General features: G+C 41.3%; 1 protein-coding gene across 2 annotated transcripts in view; it reads left to right on the plus strand.

Moving 5' to 3' along the window:
• The window catches only part of tle5 (TLE family member 5, transcriptional modulator), a 60,802-nt gene extending 46,086 nt beyond the window's left edge, over positions 1-14,716 (plus strand). Inside the window, exons 4-7 of one of the 2 annotated variants that reach the window (XM_054788822.1) lie at positions 986-1,030; positions 9,858-9,920; positions 10,664-10,738; positions 13,681-14,716. In XM_054788822.1, coding sequence (XP_054644797.1) covers positions 986-1,030; positions 9,858-9,920; positions 10,664-10,738; positions 13,681-13,905 — 408 coding nt within the window. In that variant the 3' untranslated portion in view covers positions 13,906-14,716. Of the gene's footprint in view, positions 1-985; positions 1,031-9,857; positions 9,921-10,663; positions 10,739-13,677 lie in introns of both variants that reach the window. The other variant, XM_054788821.1, reaches the window with a different exon arrangement.
• The last annotated feature ends 9,144 nt before the right edge of the window (positions 14,717-23,860 follow it).

Genomic DNA, 23,860 nt, shown 5'->3' on the forward strand with positions numbered 1-23,860 from the left:
CACACGTCTCTGTGGAATACTGTACGTACTGTACCTTTGATGAGGTGTTTACTCTGCTTTAGCTGAGAGTTGTCACCCCGATGACGTCACTTCCGGAAACGGGGCTGAAATGTAAGCTACTTTTTTCATGGGTGGCGCCATCGACTATAAATGTCATTATTGCAAATTTACCGTCCGCTTTCAAAAACGGAACAAACAACATATAACATATTTAAGCAAAGTTGATCAATCACGTCAGGGACCCTTTAAGACACACTGCGTTTGGTTAGGTATTGTTTACATTTTGGTCAGAAATCGTCCCATACTGATCAGTGGCCCATCGATCGGAGCATCCCTTATGTTAATATTTTGACAGTAGACATAGTTTGGAGCGGCTGTGAGTTTTGTTTTTCAGTTGAAAGTATAAGAAAGCATGTCAGTGCCTAATAACCAATAAAGAAATACTTTTGGAAATGTATTTCATGGAAGTGATTGGATGTTTAGCATAGAAAAGTGTTCATGTAAACATGCTGGTGTAACAAGCTAAGGGTGACAAAGCTAACTCCCTGACGCCTTGAATGAATTGAAGAGCTGTGCTGAACAACGAGCGGACAGCTCCGCCTTTTAGCTCGTTGCCCGGCGCTGCTCACTCGGCTCTCATTGATTGGGGATCTGTGGACGCAGATTGGATCCCCGGCCAGGGCGTGCTGCGTTACGTTGGCCTTCATGTTTACAAAAATCTCAAATTATGAATAATATTTGTGTGTGTGTTGAGGGGGAAGGAGTCTTTTTACAGCACTTTATGGGAAGATTTGGGGCAAATGTGGGAGGACATTTACAGGACCTCTCTAGGGCCAAATGAGAGAATCAGTGGCCATGTTTTCAACAAAAAAAGGCATCATTTTGGCTTTTGATATATGTGACAAAGGTGTAGCAGTATCTGTCTTGCAATGTTGCTACCTTTGAGGAATGATCAACACTTCCTTGTCTCCTGTCTTTTGTGTAGTACTATGAGATGTCCTACGGGCTCAATATTGAGATGCACAAACAGGTGAGTCAATGTTTAACTCTTCCGTCTACGTGATGTTGGATATACTGTACATATTGTCATGTGATGCAATAGCACCACATACAGGAGGTCTTGGGTCTTTGGACGAGTTCCAATCCTATGTTGAGAATCCTATGATTGAGAGTTATGTTTGCCAGAGACCTCCGTGGCGTCACACCGGCTGTTCGGAGCGTGTGCCCGCTGAATACAGTGCACCTTGCTGGGCCACGCTAGGTGGCTCCCTGCCGCCCTATACTCTGGTTCTCCTGGTAGTAGTGATGTGGTAGTAGTCATGTCATATTTCATTAGGACAAATCAACAAATCCTCATTAGTTCCAGTCCTTCTTACCTCCAGGTATGCACAAACTACACTTCCATCTACATTTGAAAGAAGTCATCAATAAACAGTCATTGAAAAAAAAAAGAGAACAAGTCCTTCCCTTTATTGTCTTGCACACTGGAAGGGGCGTTGCATGGAAGGGAGAGACGTATTGAGTGTCAATAATAAAAGCGCTACACTGCATAGTTATCACTTTCCATTTCATAGGAGCAGATCCTTTTATCATCTTCATCCTTCATGATGGTTGTTGTGTTTGCAGACAATGTTGATCAGGGTCTCTCCACTGTGCATCGATTGCTCATGTCTAATTCCACTTTGCTTTTCACTTTCCTTTTCTTTCAAGAGATTCAAGAGATTCAAGATTCAAGAGAGTTTTATTGTCATGTGCATAGTACAACAGCAGTTATACCATGCAATGAAAATCTTATTCTGTTCATTCTCCCAAGAAAAGAAAGAAAACAAATGAAAGAATAAGAACATAAGAAACATAAACACATAAACATATATACCAATAAATTAAGCAACAACAACAGAAGAGACATTAATACAAGTAAATAATACAAATGACACCCCATCAGAAGCGTCCGCCTAACGCTTGGGAGACATCACGAAGGTGTAGCAATGTGGGACTAGGTATCCTACTGCCAGGCTGACCTAACTCCTTGTTTTTGTCATTGCTTATGGCCTTGCGTGGTCACGGGAGGAGCACCTGTAGTGTTTTCTGTGTGAGAGTTGCTGGCACGGCAGTGAATTGAATCACTCAAAAAAGCATCTGTAAAATGTGAATGCCAACTATAACAGCTATCTTGCTAACATGCGTGTGTGGGGAAAGTAGTGCATGTTATTGTATGGTTATTTGTTGAAAGATGCTAACTTGGCTTTCACAACAAGCTTGTTCATAGCCATAAATTTGTATCAGTTATATTTGCGACGCCAACCGGAGGAAGCGCAACTGATGGCGAATCGATCTACGATTGGCCACTGAGGTGGTTGAAGCTGCTGCTCCCGGGTTTTAATATCAGTCCAGCCTTGTTGGCGGTGTGGATAACGCTGTTTCCAACCTGCCGCCTCCCGCCTCCCACCCACATGAAGACCAGAAATCATAAAACACCATACACCCCCACCCTGATTGGCCCGCGTAAATTACGTGCGCCTTCATGCCCCTGAAACAGGTACTTACAGGTACTATTTCAAGTACCTGGTCCACTGCTTCCAAGCCAATACGGTGATTTAAGGCAGATAAAAAGCAGATAAAAAAACAACAGCAAAAATGGAAAAATCATTAGTAATTGTACAAAGCTAAAGTCAAACATTAATAGAAAAAAGTTATAGTCAAGAACAAGTCAATTTTACGACAACAATGTCATAATATTATGAGGAAAAATAACATTCTAGTGACAAAGTGGAAATGTTAAAGAAAGACGTTTTTTGTTGGGGGGGGTTCAAATATGAAAAACAAAAAAAACAATGAATAAAGTTGTCATTTTTGGAAAATGTGGTTGTGGAAAAAGTTGGAATCTTATTTGAATATATTCAAAATACGGGAATGAAGTCATATGAAGTTGGGAAATTACATTTAAAGAAAACAGCAGAAAAGGGGAAAAAATGCTGTATTTTTTTGGAGAATAAAGTCAAAATATTAAGAGCAAAGAATTTTACATGAATAACTGGTAAGGAAAAATGATGTCATTTTATTAGCACTGTTATTGTTTAAAAAGTTGTAACATTATGACAAACAAACAAAACAAAATAAAGTTGTCATTTTTGGGAAAATATGGTTGGGGAAGAAGTTCTAATATTATGGGAATATGGCCCAAATATTATGGGAATAAAGTCATCACATTACGAGAAGAAAATGTTTGAAGAAAGTTGCAACGTTTGGAAAATAAAAAAACAACAACAGGAAAGAAGAGTCCATTTGGTATTAATAATAGGCTTTTTACTTATATGACAACGCTGAGATGATATTGATATATTTGTTAACTTGTTAGCATATCTGTGTGTTGCTTTACAAAATATCAAAATGGCAAAGTTGCATTCTTTCATTTTTGACGACCCTGGGCCTCGCTGGAGGGAAAGGTTTGGACACCCACGCTTATTTGAAAGAGTAGACGAGAAGAGTGGGGACACGGAGGTTGGGAGCTCGTACATCAGTTGGTTCGGTTCAAGCAGGGGGAGTATTCCTGCTCTTGTCCCTCTCTCACACACACACACACACACACACACACACACACACACACACACACACACACACAGAAAGTGTTCGGACCGACGGTAGATGCTGGCAGGCGTATTAGAAGAAGCATGGAGGCATTGACACCATGATTGAAAGTCCTGCACATGCAAGCACTCGCACAAAGACACACATACAGGCGCAACACACACACACACACATCTATCTCCTTTATGTGGTAGAGGTGTGTGTGTGTGTGTCTGCTGGTGCATCCTGTATGTGTGTACGTGCTCATGATGTGTTGTGTTGTTCTTTTCTCCCCGTGTTGAACACTGGCTACAGTGCAAGCATGGGTGTGCACGTTGACGATACAGTATATGTGTGTTTTTGTGTACTGCTGTTAATCCTGCGCCGTGCACCCGAGTGTCTTTGTGTGCCGTGTGAGCGTGTGCAGACGCGCTGCTTCCATTAGAGAGTTGAAATGGAAGAGGATGTGTGGAAACGGGTGTCGAGGAGCATTCATGTCCAGGCCCATTGTGTGATGGCAACCCCCACCACCCCACCATCACCCTCCCCGCTTTGCGCTGCTCACCTCCGGTCTCCACGCTGACTTGTATTCCTTTCCTTCCCTCCTTCACATGCACACCTTCCGTCCTTCCATCCGTCCATCCTGCTGGGAAATGCTTCTCTCCTTTCTGCCTGTTTGCTCTTCGTCCTCCACATCGGGAGTCATTTTGGAGCTCAGTGCTTGTAGTCGTCTGGCAGGTAGGATGTGAGTGAGCGTTTTACCGTGAAAAGCATGGACAACTCATCATGGCGCCATCATGAAACTATGATCAAGTGCACGGGCAACGTATGGGATGTCATCTCAGTGTAAGAAGATGTTAACCATCACACTGCTAGAACCACTGATGGCGTAGCGTAGGAAGTAGAGAGGAGGCATCTCATGTTTTGTACTGTTCAACAGCTGGACTACACAAGTGTATCAAGAAGTTAACACCTGTGATAATGATGATACACCGAATATGAATAATACACATAATATGAATGACAAAGCACGTATTAGGAATGATAAAACACAAATATGGACGATACTGATTAATGGTATATGAGTTATATGGATGATACTGGTTAGTAGTATATGGGTTACATGGATGATACTGGTTAGTAGTATTTGAGTTATATGGATGATACCGGTTAGTAGTATATGAGTTACATGGATGATACTGATTAATGGTATATGAGTTACATGGATGATACTGGTTAGTAGTGTATGAGTTACATGGATGATACTGGTTAGTAGTGTATGAGTTACATGGATGATACTGATTAGTAGAATGAGTTATATGGATGATACTGATTAGTAGTATATGAGTTATATGGATGATACTGGTTAGTAGTATGAGTTATATGGATGATACTGGTTAGTAGTATATGAGTTACATGGGTAATACTGATTAGTAGTATATGAGTTACATGGATGATACTGGTTAGTAGTATATGAGTTATATGGATGATACTGGTTAGTAGTATATGAGTTACATGGGTAATACTGATTAGTAGTATATGAGTTACATGGATGATACTGGTTAGTAGTATGAGTTATATGGATGATACTGGTTAGTAGTATATGAGTTACATGGATGATACTGGTTAGTAGTATATGAGTTATATGGATGATACTGATTCGTGGTATATGAGTTACATGGATGATACTGGTTAGTAGTATGAGTTATATGGATGACACTGATTAGTAGTATGAGTTATATGGATGATACTGGTTAGTAGTATAAGTTATATGGATGACACTGATTAGTAGAATGAGTTATATGGATGATACTGATTAGTAGTATATGAGTTATATGGATGATACTGATTCGTAGTATATGAGTTATATGGATGATACTGGTTAGTAGTATGAGTTATATGGATGATACTGATTAGTAGAATATGAGTTACATGGATGATACTGATTAGTAGTATATGAGTTACATGGATGATACTGATTAATGGTATATGAGTTATATGGATGATACTGGTTAGTAGTATATGAGTTATAATGATGATACTGATTAGTAGTATATGAGTTACATGGATGATACTGGTTAGTAGTATATGAGTTATATGGATGATACTGGTTAGTAGTATATGAGTTATATGGATGATACTGGTTAGTAGTATATGAGTTACATGGATGATACTGGTTAGTAGTATATGAGTTATATGGATGATACTGATTAATGGTTTATGAGTTACAGTATATGGATGATACTGATTAGTAGAATATGAGTTATATGGATGATACTGATTAGTAGAATATGAGTTATATGGATGATACTGATTAGTAGTATGAGTTATATGGATGATACTGATTAAATGAGTTATAAGAATGATACTGATTGGTGGTATATGAGCAATATGGACCATACTGATTAGTGGTATCAGTAAAGTGTGTTTTCTGGTCTTTCCTTGGGGTTTGTTGAAAATATATTCCCAGGCTTAACCTTTAAATCCCTGTAGGAAGAAAACAAGGTTTAGTTATTCCAGCCACGCTCTCATTCGTATGAGAAACATCAGGTATGACCTTCTCAAACCCAGACACACACACACACGCTAATTGTGGCCAATGCCTATCTTTCTCACATTATCACATTTGGTGGTAATCAGCCAATCCATCCAAGGTATGCAAATGAGGGGTAATTGTGTTGGAGCGTAATTGGAGGCGAGATGAGGGTCGAGGGATCCTGCTAACATTTATTATGCATGCAGAGCACAGCATCAAGCGCTCTGCTCGTCTATATGCTCATCATCATCATCATCACACACACAAACGCTATGGCACGTTGAAAGCGTCTCAGAGGGACTCGCTGCACGCGTGCAAATATTCCACTTTTTCAGCAGCATTTATGTTTGTTAAGCTTTTATCGTCACTCTGTCATCTTGCTCTTTGTCTTCTTCTTCTTCTTCTTCTTCTTTGGAAGACGACTGGCAGGAGGAACATGCATGTCAGGAAATACCGCCATCACATATTTACAAGTGTGACCACGTCCGCACCAGCTTATGGTGGAAAATACTTTTTGTTCTGGCGCAATTGCAATAGGACCTCATTTTCCAAAAGCTCCAGGTTTTGATGATTGTTTTTTTGACAACATTTTTCACTAAGATTTTGCCTGGCTTATCATCCGATGTTGCACGTACCAAACTAGGCGGTTTGTCCTGTACTGTATTTATTATTATTTCACATTGTGTTCTGCATGTAAAACTAGAATTATTCTCTATAAAATGAATTTTTTGCTCATATTTTTGAGTGTCTGGAAGAGATTAGTGGGATTTACATCAACGTTATTCCTCGTTTTTGGCAGTTAATTGGTTCCAGACCCGACCGTGATCAGTGAATTTCCAATAAGTAGGCTTCCTTATTTATTTATTCCTTATTTATGAATAGAAAAACCTCTTTACCACCTTCTAAATGTCTTTTTTTTGTTACATTATTAGAGCCGTCCAGACATGAAATAACACGCCTATAGTCACCTTTACACTCGTATTACCCAATATAGTAAACATAATAACAGAAAATAACATATGTTAGGAATAGAACTCCTGTTTATGGCCATTTAAATACACTTTTTAACATGATTAGAGCCCTCTAGACATGAAATAACACCCCTATAGTCACCTTTACACGCTTATTAACCAACATAGTTGATATAATAAAAGAAAATAATCCATTTAAGACATAAATAAGACTCGAGACCGTGCAGTTCAGTCATTATCTTCCAGATGTGTGGAGTTGAGTTTTAGCTGGAGTACAGCCACAACATTTGTTGTGGTGATGATGATGATGATGATGATGAACGTGATGTCTGTTGTGAGATCATTCAAACCTGCAATAAAATCCTGTTGCTCTGGTGATCAAGTGTGGCGCTGGTGTGTTACTAGTGACACCTAGTGGCCTAGTGTAGACTGCAGCTCATCAACGTCTTTCCATGCGTTTGACCTGAGAGAACTGGTGTCAAACACAAGGCCCGGGGGCCAGATGTGGCCCACCACATCATTTTATGCGGCCCTTGAAACCCTTGGAATAATGCATGTCAATAAGGCACTTCACCTCTGCCCTTCTAAATGTATTTGATCTGTCATTTTGACAGAAAAATTGTACTGCATGCGGTTCTTCTAAACGTCAGTATGATCTAATGCAGCAAGACATTCCACGCATTTTTCAAAAACAAATACAGTAGTACCTCGCATAACATAAATTCTACATAAATTCCACTGAACATAAAGAATTTATGTAAAGTTTTTGCTTCGTATTACAGAAGAAATGCCATATAACATAAATAATAAATAATAAATAATGCCTCAAGTCGGTGCAAGTTCAGACTAACACTCGGTGACCTTCTGACGCATCACGCTGTCATTGGCTGATTATCGGGGCACCACCTACGCTCTCATCTCATTGGCTGATGATCGGGGCACCGCCTCTGCTCTCATCTCATTGGCTGAGTTATACAGCACGTACGTGAGTTTGTGTGAGAAACAGGCTTGTCCCTTCAACCTCCTTCCTCTTCGTAGTCGCCCTGAAACTAACTTAAACAATTAAGTTAAGTTATAAATTAAAATTGTGCACACAGCTTTATCGTGTAGTGCGTGTGCGTTTGTCTGTGAGACCAGCTGACTCTTAGACTCTTTAAGGCTCGTCCTCCTCCTCCTTCCTGCCTCCACTTGCGCTCCTAATCAAGACATCTCGTGAACGGTAGGATTGTTTTTGTTTTTCACTTTTATTCATTTACAGTAATCTTATTTATTAGCTTATTTTATATTGGAATGTTACTCTACTATGTTTATGCTAACGTTTTCTTATATTTTCCCACCATATTTGGTGGACTTTGAATATTTTGAAGTGCCAAAGGGGTGAGTTTGGGAAGATCTTGGAACAGATTAGGCTATTTACATGTATTTTACGCTTCGTATAACATAAAAACCCTATAACATAAAGGTTCTCGGGACGGATTATTTACATCGTAGGGGCGTCTACTGTACTTGAATGTCTGCTTGTCACCATGACATTCTCACTTCACTTTTCATTTCGAAGCAAGTTATCCATCAATTTGTTAGTAAAAATATAATAATGTAATGCATGGGCAACTGTGTAATAATATTATGAGGTTATATTCATATTTAGATTCATATATACTGACAGTTACAAGTGGCCCTCTGAGGGCAGCCGTAACTGCGATGTGGCCCTCAATGAAAATGAGTTTGACACCCCTGCCTTAGAGGTTCCAGTGTGGAAGTTTCTATGATGACAATCAGCAAAAACACTCCTGACCGAAATGTTAAGAGCAGTTGAAAAGTTGCAAGAGAGTACACTTTGCACTGTTGGATCTTAAGAAGGTTCTAAATAGAGCTTGAAAATGTGAGAAGTAGAAATATGAGTGGGAAAAAAAAGAAGCATTAAAGTGAGATAGGCTGATCAAAAGTTAAGAGCAAAACTAAAGAAAAAGCCTAAAATAGAAATAAAATGTATATTGTTGGTTTGGGCATGCTTGATGCCAGGTTTCCAGGAGGCCAATGGGAATGTTGCTCCACTGTCTGGAACTGATGTCCATTTTTGTAACTCCATCCCCAAATGTTCTCCATTGGATTTAGATGAGGGAGCATGCAGGATGGTCCAAAAGAGTGAGCTTATTCCTCTAGAAGAAGTCCTTTGTGAAGTGCAGAGTTGTCCTGTTGAAAAGCCAGTCATGACCACACAGTCATGCGGGATGACCCCTGCAACATCTCCACATAGCATTCTGTCGTTTGACGCCCCTGCGCAACCCGAAGCTCCATTGTTCCATTGAAGGATCATGATGGTAGAAAACGTCTCAGGTGGGATCTCCTTGTCATGCCAGTGACGTTGGAAGCCATCAGGACCGTCAAGGGAGAATAAAACTTTCTTCCACCTTTCAATGTCCCATGTTTGGTGCTCTTCTGCAAATTCCAAACCTTGAAGGACAGGGCAAGACAGGAGATATGAAATATGAATGCTAAGCTGTGCTTTAAAGCGGCCGCAGGTGTCAACCCCCAGGTGCCCCACTGCTCCGCCCATCACTGGAATCAATGCAAATAGGATAAAAATAAAAGTAGAAAAACAGGAAAAGGCATGCAGTACAGGACAGTTCCAGAATAAAAGCACATTCCCTGCTTGTGGGTTTGTCCACAGCCGTGTCTCGTCATGCTGATTTATCACTGATGAAGCCTTCATGATGACCAGCAGCCAACATAAAAGTGCACCACTGTAAATCTCTGCTAACCTTTCTTATTTTCCTCCACAGGCTGAGATTGTGAAGAGATTAAATGGAATCTGTGCCCAAGTTCTCCCTTACCTGTCACAGGAGGTACACACGCACACACACACACGCACTCACACACACACACACACACACACACACACACACACACACACTCTGACACCGAGATGTCACTGAGCCATCTGACCCCTAGGCCCATTCCTTACATCCTGCAATGAGATCACTCTCATCCCCGCCTCATTACCTGTTGCACCACACTGACCCCCCCCCCCCGGCTCAGCATCCCAACCTCCACTGCTCTCCTCGTGTTCTTCAGCATCAGCATCACTTCCTCTCTCTTCTCTTCCACATCACTTTCTCTCCTCACTTAGTCTCTCTCGCTCCCTCTCTGTATGTGTGTTATGTGTATGTGACCCCACCCCCCACACTTCTCACCACCACCACCTCCTCCGCCCCCGCTTCTCATTTCCGCCGTGTGTGTGTGTGTGCGTGTGTGTGTGTGTAATAAATGCTTGTGTGATTCAGATAAGCTGTTGGTCTTATCTTTCCACCAGGGGGTCCACCTCCAACCATTATGGCACACCAGCCCCCACCATCCATCCACCGATGACACACAAGGCTTTCACTGTGTGTGTGTGTGTGTGTGTGTGTGTGTGTGTGTGTGTGTGTGTGTGTGTGTATGAATAGCTCAATGGCCGCAGGGTTGTCAGGTCTGTGTTTGGACGATTGATATTGATCTAACCTCTCCACCTCTCCTGCCCAACCTCTCCTCCCCTCATTTATGTCTGCCTTTCATTGACCAACACCCCCCCACCCGTCACCGTCTGCAGCACCAGCAGCAGGTCCTGGCAGCCATTGAGAGGGCCAAGCAGGTCACCCCCCCAGAGATGAACTCCATCATAAGGGTACGGTCTGTCCAGCCTGGAAAAAATGCTTCTTATGTGTCATTATCATCATCACCTCTACTGCTTCTCATGCTGTCCTCATGTGCATGTTTCACTCACATTCATTCATTCACTCACTCATTCACACACTCACTCATTCATTCAGTCATTCACTCACTCACTCACTCGATCATTCATTCACTCCTTCATTGACTCACTCACTCATTCATTCAGTCATTCATTCAGTCACTCACTCAGTCATTCATTCACTCACTCATCCATTCATTCACTCACTCAATCACTTATTCATTCACTCAATCACTCATTCATTCACTCACTCATTCAGTTATTCATTCACTCACTCAATCACTAATTCTTTCACTCAATCACCCATTCATTCATTCACTCACTCAGTCATTAATTCACTCCTTCATTCACGCAGTCACTCATTCATTCACTCAATCACTCATTCATTCACTCATTAATTCCCTCACTCACTCATCCATTCGGTTACTCATTCATGCATTGCAAGAGTTGAAGCAAATATTCTTTGATGAGCTACTCAGGCTAGGAGACCCTCATGATGGTATCATCATGGTATCACCATGATGGTATCACCATCGTGAGGCTTCATGTTCCTTAAACAAACAGTGTTCGGAGGACACGGCAAATCGGCCGATGCTAATCGGTGGCCAATCAATCGGAGCATCCCTAATAGATAGAGGTATAGATATAGATATAAACATATAGTAGATAGAGAAATAGATATAGACATAGATAGAGGTATAGATATAGATATAAACATATAGTAGATAGAGAAATAGATATAGACATAGATAGAGGTATAGATATAGATATAAACATATAGTAGATAGAGAAATAGATATAGATATATAGTAGATAGAGGTGTAGATATAGATATACAGTAGATAGAGGTATAGACATATAGTAGATACCGGTATAGATATAGATATACAGTAGATAGAGGTATAGATATACAGTAGATATACAGTAGATCGAGGTATAGATATAGACATATAGTAGATAGAGATATAGATATACAGTAGATAGAAGTATAGATATATAGTAGATAGAGGTGTATAGATATATATCAGGGGTCACCAAGGTTTTTCCTTGTGAGAGCTACTTTTAGAAAATGAAAATGGCCACAAGCTACTCATTTTTGTAGAAATGATTTTCATAGCTTATTTCAACCCAAACAGATCAAATATGCTTGTTTTACCAAAACATTCACAAAATGCTGGTATCCACGACTCACATTTTATGTTTCACAATACAGTAGAGAACCCTACAACGTAAATAATCCGTCCCGAGAACCTTTATGTTATAGGGATGTTATGTTATACGAAGCGTAAAATACATGTAAATAGCCTAATCCGTTCCAAGATCTTCCCAAACTCACCCCTTTGGCACTTCAAAATATTCAAAGTCCACCACATATGGTGGGAAAATATAAGAAAACGTTAGCATAAACATAGTAGAGTAACATTCCAATATAAAATAAGCTAATAAATAAGATTACTGTAAATGAATAAAAGTGAAAAACAAAAACAATCCTACCGTTCACGAGATGTCTTGATCAGGAGTGCAAGTGGAGGCAGGAAGGAGGAGGAGGACGAGCCTTAAAGAGTCTAAGAGTCAGCTGGTCTCACAGACAAACGCACACGCACTACACGATAATGCTGTGTGCCAAATTTAATTTATAACTTAACTTAATTGTTTAAGTTAGTTTCAGGGCGACTACGAAGAGGAAGGAGGTTGAAGGGACAAGTCTGTCTCTCACACAAACTCACGTACGTGCTGTATAACTCAGCCAATGAGATGAGAGCGGAGGCGGTGCCACGATAATCAGCCAATGAGATGAGAGCCGAGGCGGTGCCACGATAATCAGCCAATGAGATGAGAGCCGAGGCGGTGCCACGATAATCAGCCAATGAGAGCGTGATGCGTCAGAAGGCGTCACCAAGTGTTAGTCTGAACTTGCACCGACTTGAGGCATTAATAAAGTTGATTGAAGAAAAAAAAAGACTTGCACTGACTTGACGCTTTATGTTATATGGAATTTCTTCTGAAATACGAAGCAAAAACTTTACATAAATTCTTTATGTTCAGTGGAATTTATGTAAAAGGAGGTTTATGTTATGCGAGGTACTACTGTACTTTTCTTTCTACTGTTCTTTCATTATTAACTGAAAACCTGAATGACAAGCAGGCTTGCGGGCACCTCATGTGGTCATGGGGGGGCTACCACGTTGGTGACCCCTGATATAGACATATAGTAGATAGAAATATAGATGTAGACGTAGATAGAGGTATAGATATAGACATACAGTAGATAGAGATATAGATATGGATGAAGAAAGCTGCATTATTTGTAGTGGATAATCATTTTCAGATCAATGAAGTGAGATTGGAAGGTTTGCCACGGCACCGTCGTTGGGAATCACTGCTTGCTTTTAACTCTTTCGATACCAAAGACCTGTTTACCCAAACGCCCGATCCCAGCAACGTATTTATACGTCTTTTACGTTTTTATGCACGAGAGGCAAAAAGTGGTGGTGACGGAACTCTCCACTAAGGCACGTCGCTTCCAGAGCCATTTTAAGCCACAAAAAACGGCCGCAAGGTGGCAGAAGTGCGTTTTGATAGGAGCTCGGCAGGGATCGTGTGAACGGAAGAATCACACATGACAGCAAGGAGGAAGTGAGAGAGTGAGTGTGGAGGAGTGGAGTGCAGAAGGTTACGTATTGTAGGGACATTGAACGCATAGTCCAGTTCCTAATGTGAAAACTGTAAGTCGTGTGTAAATCGTGTACAGAAGTCCATGAAGCCTTGGTGCTTTGCCTGGGGGGGGTGGGTGTTACACGGCATATAGACTATGACTGATGCTGTGTAATAAGCAGGCGTTGTGTACTGACTGGAAGTTGTGTTCCATGCAGCAGCAGCTTCAGGCCCACCAGCTGTCTCAGCTCCAGGGCCTGGCCCTCCCCATGACCCCCCTGCCGCTGGGCCTGAGCCAGCCGAGCCTCCCCGCCGTCACCACCTCCTCTGGCCTCTTCTCCCTCTCCTCCCTGCTGGCCTCCCAAGCGCAGCTGGCCAAGGAAGAGAAAGCGTCGCGTGACGGCGCCGACAGCCACCGTGAGGACGACGGAGACAAGTCCGATTAGGCGGTGGCGGAGGCGGCCCGTCATTGGAAGCTCTTGTTTTTATGTCCTGGTCTTTTCTGGAGCTCCAAGCTTATCACTTGACTTTAAGCAACCTCTCACTGGGAGGACTTTCCTTCATCCTCGCATCCTTTCTCTTTTTTATACTGAATGTTTTCTCTCTTTTGATGATGAAGCTTCACCTTGTATATTCTACTCTCCTCCTCCTGACTCTCTGCTACCCACTCGGCTGTCGAACAGGCCTGTGCTGCATTCCAGACCGCTTGGAAGTAGGAAACATCCCACTCGGAACCCCCCACGTCCAAACCCACGTTGAAAGTAAACAAAAACCACGACTGATGCCATCTAAAGAGGAAATGACATCAGCTACTCATCGTTCTGCTCTATGGCATGCACTGGCACTGGTATGCAAACAGGAGCTCAGAACATTCAGGAAAAGATTTCTTTTCCCCACATTCCATTCAACATCAATTAAGGAAGTGTTATGAAACACCCCATAAATAGAAATCATCAAATAATATTGCATCATAAAAATACATAGAACTCAATTATACAAATTAATAATATTGCATAATACAAATATATGGAAATTCATATTTGTGATCATTTATATACCCTTGTATAGAATAAAAATATATAGAAAATAATTATTACAAAATGTATACATTGAAAAATGAAATATTGCATAATAAAATAATAAATTGCATAATAATATATAGACATTATAAAAATGTATTAGAATTCATTTCTATATGTTTTTATTATGAAACATTTATAGAAAATTACATTATCTTTGGAATAATTTCTATATGTTTATTATGCAATAATATTTTTTAATAATTCATTTCTATCTCTTTTTATTATGCAATATATTTTTTTAATATTGCATAATAAAAATATATAGACATTACAATTTATCATATTTCTATATTTTTGTATATAATAAAATATATAGAAATTAATTATAAAAATGTATTGTAATTTCTATATATTTTTGTTATGAAATATGTATGAAATATATAAATTATAAAAATGTATTTCATTTCTAGATATTATGAAATATTGAAAAGCTTTTACTATACCTATTTTATCATTAATTTCTATATATTTTTATTATGCAATATTTTTTATCAATGAATTTTGAGATATTTTTGTTTTAATATAAATAATATTGCAGAATAAAAATATATAGAAGGTAATTATAAAAATAAATAAGATAGCAGAATAAAACTATCTAGAAATGAATTAGAACAACAATAAAAATACATTCCTTGCTCCCGTAAATGTCACCTGTGGAGCAGCGTGAGTGCCCTCGCTTTGTGATTGAAATATTCAAGGTGGGAATCATTTGGCACACCACTACTCTTCCTCAACAGCTTCTAGAAATATCTTCATTTGGCGTACAACAAAAGCTCCTTTCACGCAGCCTGTGCCAGCTGACATTTTGCCACCTCTATCCCCATCTCGTGAAGGACCGGAAGTCGTATCGGAGGTCGCATGCCGCCTGTGTGAAAGGCTGCTCCGCAATGCTGGGACAGGGGTGTGACACGCTTCCCGTTGTGAGGAAAGCAATTGGCAGCGTCTGACGTGTTCTGCACGCGCCACAACAGACGCTGGCTGGCGCCGTGGTGTGATTGGCGTGTGGAGAAATGCCCGATTGTTCGTTACTCCTCGATTCTGCGTGAAAGCGGCCGAACTTTTGATGGAAAAAAGCACCTTGGTACTAAAAACACGACAAGAGATGTGGACGTCAACGCCGTCCGGAGGGTGCATGTTGTTGTGCGTGTTGGCCAGCAGAGGGCAGCAAAGACCAGGATTGGATTCCCTGGCCGAGCGTGATGACGTGAATCCACACGTTGCATGGAAGTAACGAGTCAAGTTGCAGCACACCCGCCTCCCGCCGTACACGTGGCACCAATGCATGCATGGCCTGCAGCGAGATCCTTCTTTTCTTCTTGGCAGCATTTTTTTAATGAAAAGAATCTTATTCTGTATTGATATCAATTAGAGTATGTATTTGTTGTAGCTGGAGGTTATATAAAATACATACAGTACATACATACAGTAGAGAGCTTTCTGTGTATATCAATGCATCCTCTCTCTCTCTCTCTCTCTCCTGGATCATTCTTGTGCTGTTGCAATGTAAGCTTTGTAAAGGTCTTTCTTTTCTTTTTTCTAAATACTTTTGTGTATCATGTCAAACCGGAAGGTGAAATTGTTTTGTGTCTGAAATCATAAATACTGCATTTAAACAAGTTATAAAAAAGCAACAAAAAAAGCCAACTATCAAAAAAAAGTACAAACAGATGTTTATGTGAAATATGTTCTGCAGTAAGGAAGAAGGACTTCTGGTGCCTTACAAATAAAGTCAATCAAGTCATACAGAGAAGAATGTTCACTGCCCCCCCCCCCCCCCCCCCACACACACACACACACACACACACCGTAAAGAAAAATGACCAACTTGTTCGCTACCCAAAACAGCAGCACCCACTGACTCCAATTATTTCAAGTGTTGGGAGTCTTTCAGCATGACGAAAAAGATTTCTTAATGTTAGCATGATAAATGATCCACAATGAATGAAAATGTATCTAAATAAAAATGTGAACAATATTGAAATTAAATGATAAAAGAATAATGAAATAATGAAGCAATGAAATTATTATTCAAATGAAAATATATGATGAATATTTCATATTCATCACCATTTAGTTGTAAAGTCAAACAAGAAGAGCTCATCATTTTTGGAAGCCAAATCTTTGTTAGTTTGTTAGTTTTCGTTGGCAAAAACACAAGCCAGCATGTCAGCAACAAATGTTTGCCGATCACGGGCAGCAGGAGCGAAATCTGATGAAAGATGCTGATTTAAATTTAAAAAAATAACATTTTCTAACGATCTTAACTTGTTAAATGTTTTTTTTTGTTTTTTTTTTACATAATGTGATTTTTGTGAGCAAATGTACATCCAAAATCATATGAAATCATAAGAAGTGTATTTTTTTATATTTTAATGACAAAATATTACACAGAAATAATACAAAAATATAAATAGAAAATATGAAATCAGGTAAAATAGGTCGTGATATTTCCCACCCGGTTAACACAAGATAAAAGACTCAAATGTGATGTTAGAACTAAATACATAAATTAATTTTAAGAAAATGGAAATATGACATATAAAATAATATACAAATTATTCTAAAGGCTCTTCACAAAACCATCTTTTTGAAAAAATAATTCAAAGTGCATTTTTGAGAGGGCAAACATTTAAACTTTTCAAGACAAATATAAAACTACCTGTCTTAGCAGCCACCTTTATAGAATGGCCACCTGCCTATAGCGGCCACTGAAAAATCCCCCGCAGCAAATGTACATGTTATAGACCCTGTGTATAGCAGTCACCTGTCCAACGCGGCCAGCGGCCACCCATTTTGTCTCCCTTGGTCAATATCTGACCGCATATAGCGGCCAAATTACCAACTCAAGTAGAAGCTTCACGCACGAAAAAGTTTTGTTTTTCAATCAATGAAGCCGTCGTGTGTAGACTTTAATTACTGAGTCCTAGCTCAGTCACAATCATTCACAAGATCCACACAAACTGTCAGTTGTTCCACATAAAAAAGCCGTCTTCTTTTGAGCTTGCTATTTCCTGGTCAAACATGTAACTTTAAGAGCATTTGCACCAAAACATTACCGCAAAGTATGCTGGGAACAGGACGTGCTCCCAGCGACGCTACAATAAAAAAACATAGGCTAGCATGCATGCGGCAGCGGGAGCAAAACTGAGTTGGGTTGTACTTAATTGAAGTATTTTAGAATGTACTCACGTTATTTTTCATCAATCCTCATCCACAAATCCATCAAAGTCCTCATCTTCTGTATTCAACACAAACAAAGCCGCCTTCTTTTCCGTTCGCTACGAGTCTGTTAACTTGTCAGTGTTATTCAGCTCCGAAGCAAAGAAGGAAACTTCTCCTGTTGCTTCTGCCAACTTTATTTCGTGAACGCGGCCACCAGACAGCAGCTCAGAACACACACACATCTCTCAGCATCGTCTCTCCTTCCTGCTTGCCCACAAGGCAAAGGTTAAACAAGCCCCACTACATAGCTGTCCAGCCAATGCCTGTAAGAAATGACACCGTTTATTTCCTGGTGTGCACTGGTCAATACTGTAATGCCGCTTGTTTTGGGGAAGGAGAGACTCACGTCGCCGATGCACTTTAATGGCTTTATTAACAGCGGAGAACACTGCAGGACTTTACATCCACGCCAACATAAACACACTTCCCAACTCTCTCCAAACTCACAGCTAGCACTGAGCCTAGCTCTCCTGCTCGGGACGCCCACCGTCACTTCCTGATGAACTAAAGCTGTAATGACACTCTGCCGTATGAAAAGTCAAATATTAAAAACAAGCGTAAGACATTACTAGCACAGCTTTGTTCTGTGTGTGGTGGATATATTCTATCAGTTATTATTAAGCCTCTAGCTTCCTTTTAGTAAGTAAAAACCTTGGCTATGATTGCACTACATTGTCATGTAGACCTACAAAGTACACTTGGAAGAACAAGAGGTGAATAAATGTATTGCAACTGATGTGAAACTGATGAGAGGTAGGATTAAATAAGCTTTGCTTTTTCCTACTCCTTTTTGGACATGCAAAATTGTGAATTGTACTATGTGATGTGCTACTGTTTGACTCATGCATGTTCAGGATTAAAACCATGAACCATGATAATAACAAGCCTAGTAGTGCTGTACAACTTTTATCCGCAGTCCGCAGTGCCCTCTACTGGTCAACATTCAAACTGGACGCCAACCTGTCTATAGAGGCCACCTGTCTATAGCGGCCCCTTTTGCAGACTCCCTCTAGTGGCCGCTATAGACAAGTTTGACTTATTAGAATGGAGACACCATCTCGTCTCTGCCGTTATGGGTACACTGTGCTTGGAGGAGAATGCTCATACCGAGACTGATAGAAGGTGGACAAAATCAATATTAAAAGATGCTAAATGATACCATGCCCTGCATGAAACCTGATAAATACGATCCACGGGTCGCATATTTGATATCATAATGTCTTACAGGAGGTGCGTGTAGTTCTCATTGCATCCACTAGGAGGAGTTGTCAAGGCAAATTGATGTAAAAACTGTTCTTACGTGTGCAACGTTAGTTGATTCACGTGACCTCTGGAACATGGCCGACCATAAACATCACGGATGCTTCTCACTCCTTGTGTTCTAGTCACAGCATCCACACTAAACCTACCTTTCCTTTCTGTGACAGGCTGCAAGAGAAGCGTCTTGATGAATCCTGATGAAGTCATTCACTGCACACTCATCTTCCTCCATCTTCACCCCGCCCCTGCTCTTCTTTACGTCTTGATTGCACACTCATCACACACACCGGCGTGTCAATCTCAGGCCTCATCCACACGTCTGTCATTCACCCATCCATCATCCACTAAGCCAGGGGTGTCCAAACGTTTCCCAGCGAGGGCCACATAGTGAAAAGTGAAAGGATGCAACTGTGCCACTTTGATATTTAGTAAACAACACATGCAGACATGCTAGGAAGCTACAGTCCATGTAGCTCAAGAAACACCTGCATTTCACCTTTGGAAAATATCTGGAATGGAGGAGAAATGCTCCTAAAATCACCTTTTTTACACAATAACACCACTTTATTTCTTTGTTCTTCACTCCATTATGACTTTATTTCTTCATATCTGGACTTTATTCCTGTAGAATTACAGTGGTTTTTCCATTTGTAATGTCTTTTTCTAATTTTCCAACTATTTCATTTCAGCTTTCCTCTTGTAAATCTTCTTCTTGTACAGCAATTAGAACTTTATTCACATCATGTTTGTTTATCTTTTAAAACAATGTCTTTTTTCTCTATTTCAACGTTGTTACTAAAATGATATTTTTCCTCATTTTACAAGTTTATTCTCATAAAATTGCAACTTTCTTCTCATGAGAAAACAATTTTTTGTTCTCTTAATATTTTGACTTTACGCTGGTAAAATTTCTGCTCTTGATTTTTTTGGTATAATTTTCCAAATATTAAAACCTTCTTCTTGTATATTTTCTTCTCCTAATATTTGGACTTTATCCCCATGGTATCCATTTCCCCCCAACCTAAGTTTTTAAAATTACAACTCTGTTCATTGTTTTGTCTTAATAGAAAAAAAACGTTTTTCTTTTTCAATTTCTTGCTACTAAAATGACATTTTTCCTCCCACTATGACTTTATTCTTGTGAAATGAGGCCTTTTTTCCCTGCTGGATTGACTTTTGATTGATTTTCCCCATTTTTGCTGCTCTTGTTTTTTTTTCTTAAGTTTCCTTGTTAAATTACATTTTTTAGAGTGTGCCGCGGGCTGATAAAATCACAGCCGCGGGCCACAAATGGCCCCAGGCTGCACTTTGGACACCCCTGCACTAGGGTGTAGCGCTTCATCCACTACATGGACGTATAGATTTCTAGTCCTGCCATCCAACTACATCCATCTGTGTTCAGGAACTTGGTTGCACCGTGAGCAAGTATGTCGTTGTGTTTGATGGCCATCGATATGAAGAGTTTTGCCCACCCTGCTTTATATGGACGTGTGGTTCTGGTTTTGGTTGGTGCACACCAAAAATATGCTCACCCTGTTAGGCTTTGTGCGTGTGTGTGTGTGTGTGTGCGTGCGTGTGTGTGTGTCGTCCTCAGCTGGAGCAGCAGCGAGTGTTGACCCAGCTCGTCTAATACGGATGCTCCCACAGATGCATCATGGGAAAGCGTCTCTTAGCCTGCGTTTCTAATCTCCTGGTCCGTGCTGAGTACATATCCCCATAGCACCCTGCGCGCGTGCATGTGTGTGTGTGTGTGTGTGTGTGTGTGTGTGTGTGTGTGTGTGTCCAACAGAAAAGGGAAGGTCTACAAGTTATTTTTTAGTTGCTGGTTTGCAGGAGAGTTTGGTTGATTGAGCCCCCCTTCCTTTTCCTGACCCTGTTTGGGCCTCCTGGGTCTCCTTTGAGTGGTTCAGGCAACACTGAGGCTTCCCTAACTCCACTTTGGGTCCTCTTTTCACTTGGACACATCATTGGTCATCTCGACCCCTTATGGATCTCCTCTCTTGGACTTCTTAGACTTCTGTTTTGTTTTGTGTCTGGGATCGCCTGAGGGTGAGCCACCCCTGTTAGGTGTCTCCTGGACACCTCGTTTGTCAGCTAGACCTCTCATGGCTATCCGCATTGACCTCTTATTATGGGGGTCCTGGTCCTCTGGCACCCTGGATGATCATCTGATCCCCTTGGTGGGGGTTCTGGTAACATTGGTGGGTATCCTCGTCCCCCTGGTGTGTCTCCTGATACCTTTGATACCTTGATGGGCGTCTGTCTCGGCCCCTTTGGTTGTCTCCTGGTCCTCTTGGTGGGCGGCCTGATACCTTTGATGGTCTCCTAGTCACCTTGATGGGCGTCTGGTACTCTTGATGGTTGTCCTGGGCCCTGTGGTGGTCTCCTTGGTGGGTGTCCTGGTCCCTTTACCTTCACGCTCCAGCCCGACCTCGTGTTGCTTGCCACCGTCTCCTCGCTTTCTGGCTTTCGTCTTTTGTGCCAAAGTTCTTGCTCTGTTTTTTTGTAGCTGTGTTTTCCTTTTCATCGAGTGTTCTGCTTACTACTTTAGTAGACTATTTTTGGTAGTACCCTTTTGCCATCTTTTGGTTGTACTTCTTGCATTGTGCATTTTGTCCTCTCTGAGGACACATTTTGTTCATAAACGTTTTGTTTTTGGAAACAGATGTTGTCGGTTGCCAGTCAGTCTGGCACAGTCGTAAACAAAACAACCCAAATCCTCCCAGTACCTCTGGATTGGCAGACCGGGGTGGTACTGGAGAGAAGGGTACCACCGTTAGTCCAACCTTGGCTACAGGAGGTGCAATGTGGTTTTCATCCTGGTCCCGGAACACTGGACCAGCTCTACCCCCTTGCAAGGGTACTGGAGGGTACTTGGGAGTTTGCCCGAGTGGTCCGCATGTGCTTTGTGGACTTGGAAAAGGCATGGGACCGTGTCCCTCGCGGTGTCCTGTGGGGGTGTCCTTTGGGGAGTACGGGCTTGGTGGCGCCGCTGCATGCCATTGGGTCCTTGTAGAAGCGGAGCAGGAAGGCTGTCATCCAACTAGCTTACGCGAAGAAAGCTTTTACAATCACGTCAAAGCTCTGATGCTCCGATTTCGATCTTAAACACTCTTGACAAATAAAAGCCTATTGCTTTTGATGTGATGTACGTGCATTATTATGCAAGTACATTATATATCATTCAAGAAAAAATGGTCTCAAAAAATGCAAAATGTGTTCCCTTGGCAGGTCTAGCCCCGCCCCTTCCTGGCCGACCCCATCATGTGACTGAAATGTTGTTCCACGTTTGTGTGATTCAAAGAGGACAATGTGTGAACACGTGGACTTGTCGGTCTTCTTCTTCCTGAGCGTCGCTCGCAACACTTGGAGCGCTAATTGAAATATGATATCACTGGATGTGATATCACTGGATGTGATATCACTGGACAGTTTGCAGCGGTTGTTGCCATCAGTCATGTATTGATGACCACAGACTGCACTCGTCTGGAAAGGAATCATTTCAAGTACATTGTCGCAAAAGAAAACAGTCTGATAAATGTTTTGGTTGTTTGCTAGCGCCTCGTCTACCTGTGCAGTCGCTGCTGTGTTTGCGTGTGCATGCATGTGCGTGTGCATGCATGTGCGTGTGCATGCGTGTGTGTGTGCATGCGTGTGTGTGTGTATGCGTGTGTGTGTGCATGCGTGAGCGTAGCAGCTGCTTCCCTCCAGCAGCAGGAAACAGACAAATGAGAAACAGTCTTCCTGTCTCTCTCTCTCACACACACACACACACACACACACACACACACACACATGAATTCCGTGTGTCCTCTCTGCAACTGACCTTCCCTTTTTTCCTCTTTTCCCTCCTTCCCTCCTTCCTTCCCTCCCTGGAGTCTTCCCTGTATGATGAAGTCTATCTTATCAATATTCCATTTATGTTGACAACATTCCAGCGATCGCACAGCAACATTTGACACCATAACAGCGTACACGCACGATACTACAATACACCAGCCGCAGTACCGGTGAATATTATTAGTATGCACATAAGCTTCCAGTGTATTTGCACTGTACTGCACTGCTTGAGGAATATGTACTACATTAAAGTACTATGTGTATACAGTCTGTATATGTATGTATGTACTTTATTTATCCCACAGCAGGGAAATTGACTTGTTACAGCAGCAACAAGATACGCAAGTAAAGAATACATAGTGACTACAACATGGTTCAGGTGGTGCAGGTGTTGTAGAGCCTGACAGCGGTCGGTATGAAGGACCTGCGGAACCTCTCCTTCTTACACCGTGGGTGTAACAGTCTGCTGCTGAAGGAGCTGCCCAGGGAAACAACAGTGTCATGTAGCGGGTGAGAGGTGTTGTCCATGATGGATGTCAGCTTAGCCAACATCCTTCTCTCCCCCACTTCCTCCACGGAGTCCAGAGGACCGTCCAGGACAGAGCTCGCTCTCCTGATCAGCCTATTGATCCTGGGATGGCTTAGGCCACCACAGAGTCATAAAAGGTCCGTAAAAGAGTCCTGCACACACCAAAGGACCTCAGTCTCCTCAGCATTACAGGACGTGTACTACCTGTTGGTTTCTGTATGTTCCACATTGTTACGTCACGTTGGCTGTGAGGCCGTGCTGATCTCACGCGTAGCACAAACAGATAAATCATCGAGATGGCATGAAACAATGTGTTGCAGCTGTTGTGTTAATTCTGGTTCTTTTTCATCACAAACAAACACTCTTCTTCTGCTGCTGCTGTTTTGGTGGAGAAGCGTTTGTCATCATTGTTGTTATTTATATTTATGATGATGTCTGAGTCTCTATCATAGTAAACATTAATATTAG

The sequence above is a fragment of the Dunckerocampus dactyliophorus genome, chromosome 10 (assembly GCF_027744805.1).
Source record: "Dunckerocampus dactyliophorus isolate RoL2022-P2 chromosome 10, RoL_Ddac_1.1, whole genome shotgun sequence".
NCBI classification, from domain to species: Eukaryota; Metazoa; Chordata; class Actinopteri; order Syngnathiformes; family Syngnathidae; genus Dunckerocampus; species Dunckerocampus dactyliophorus.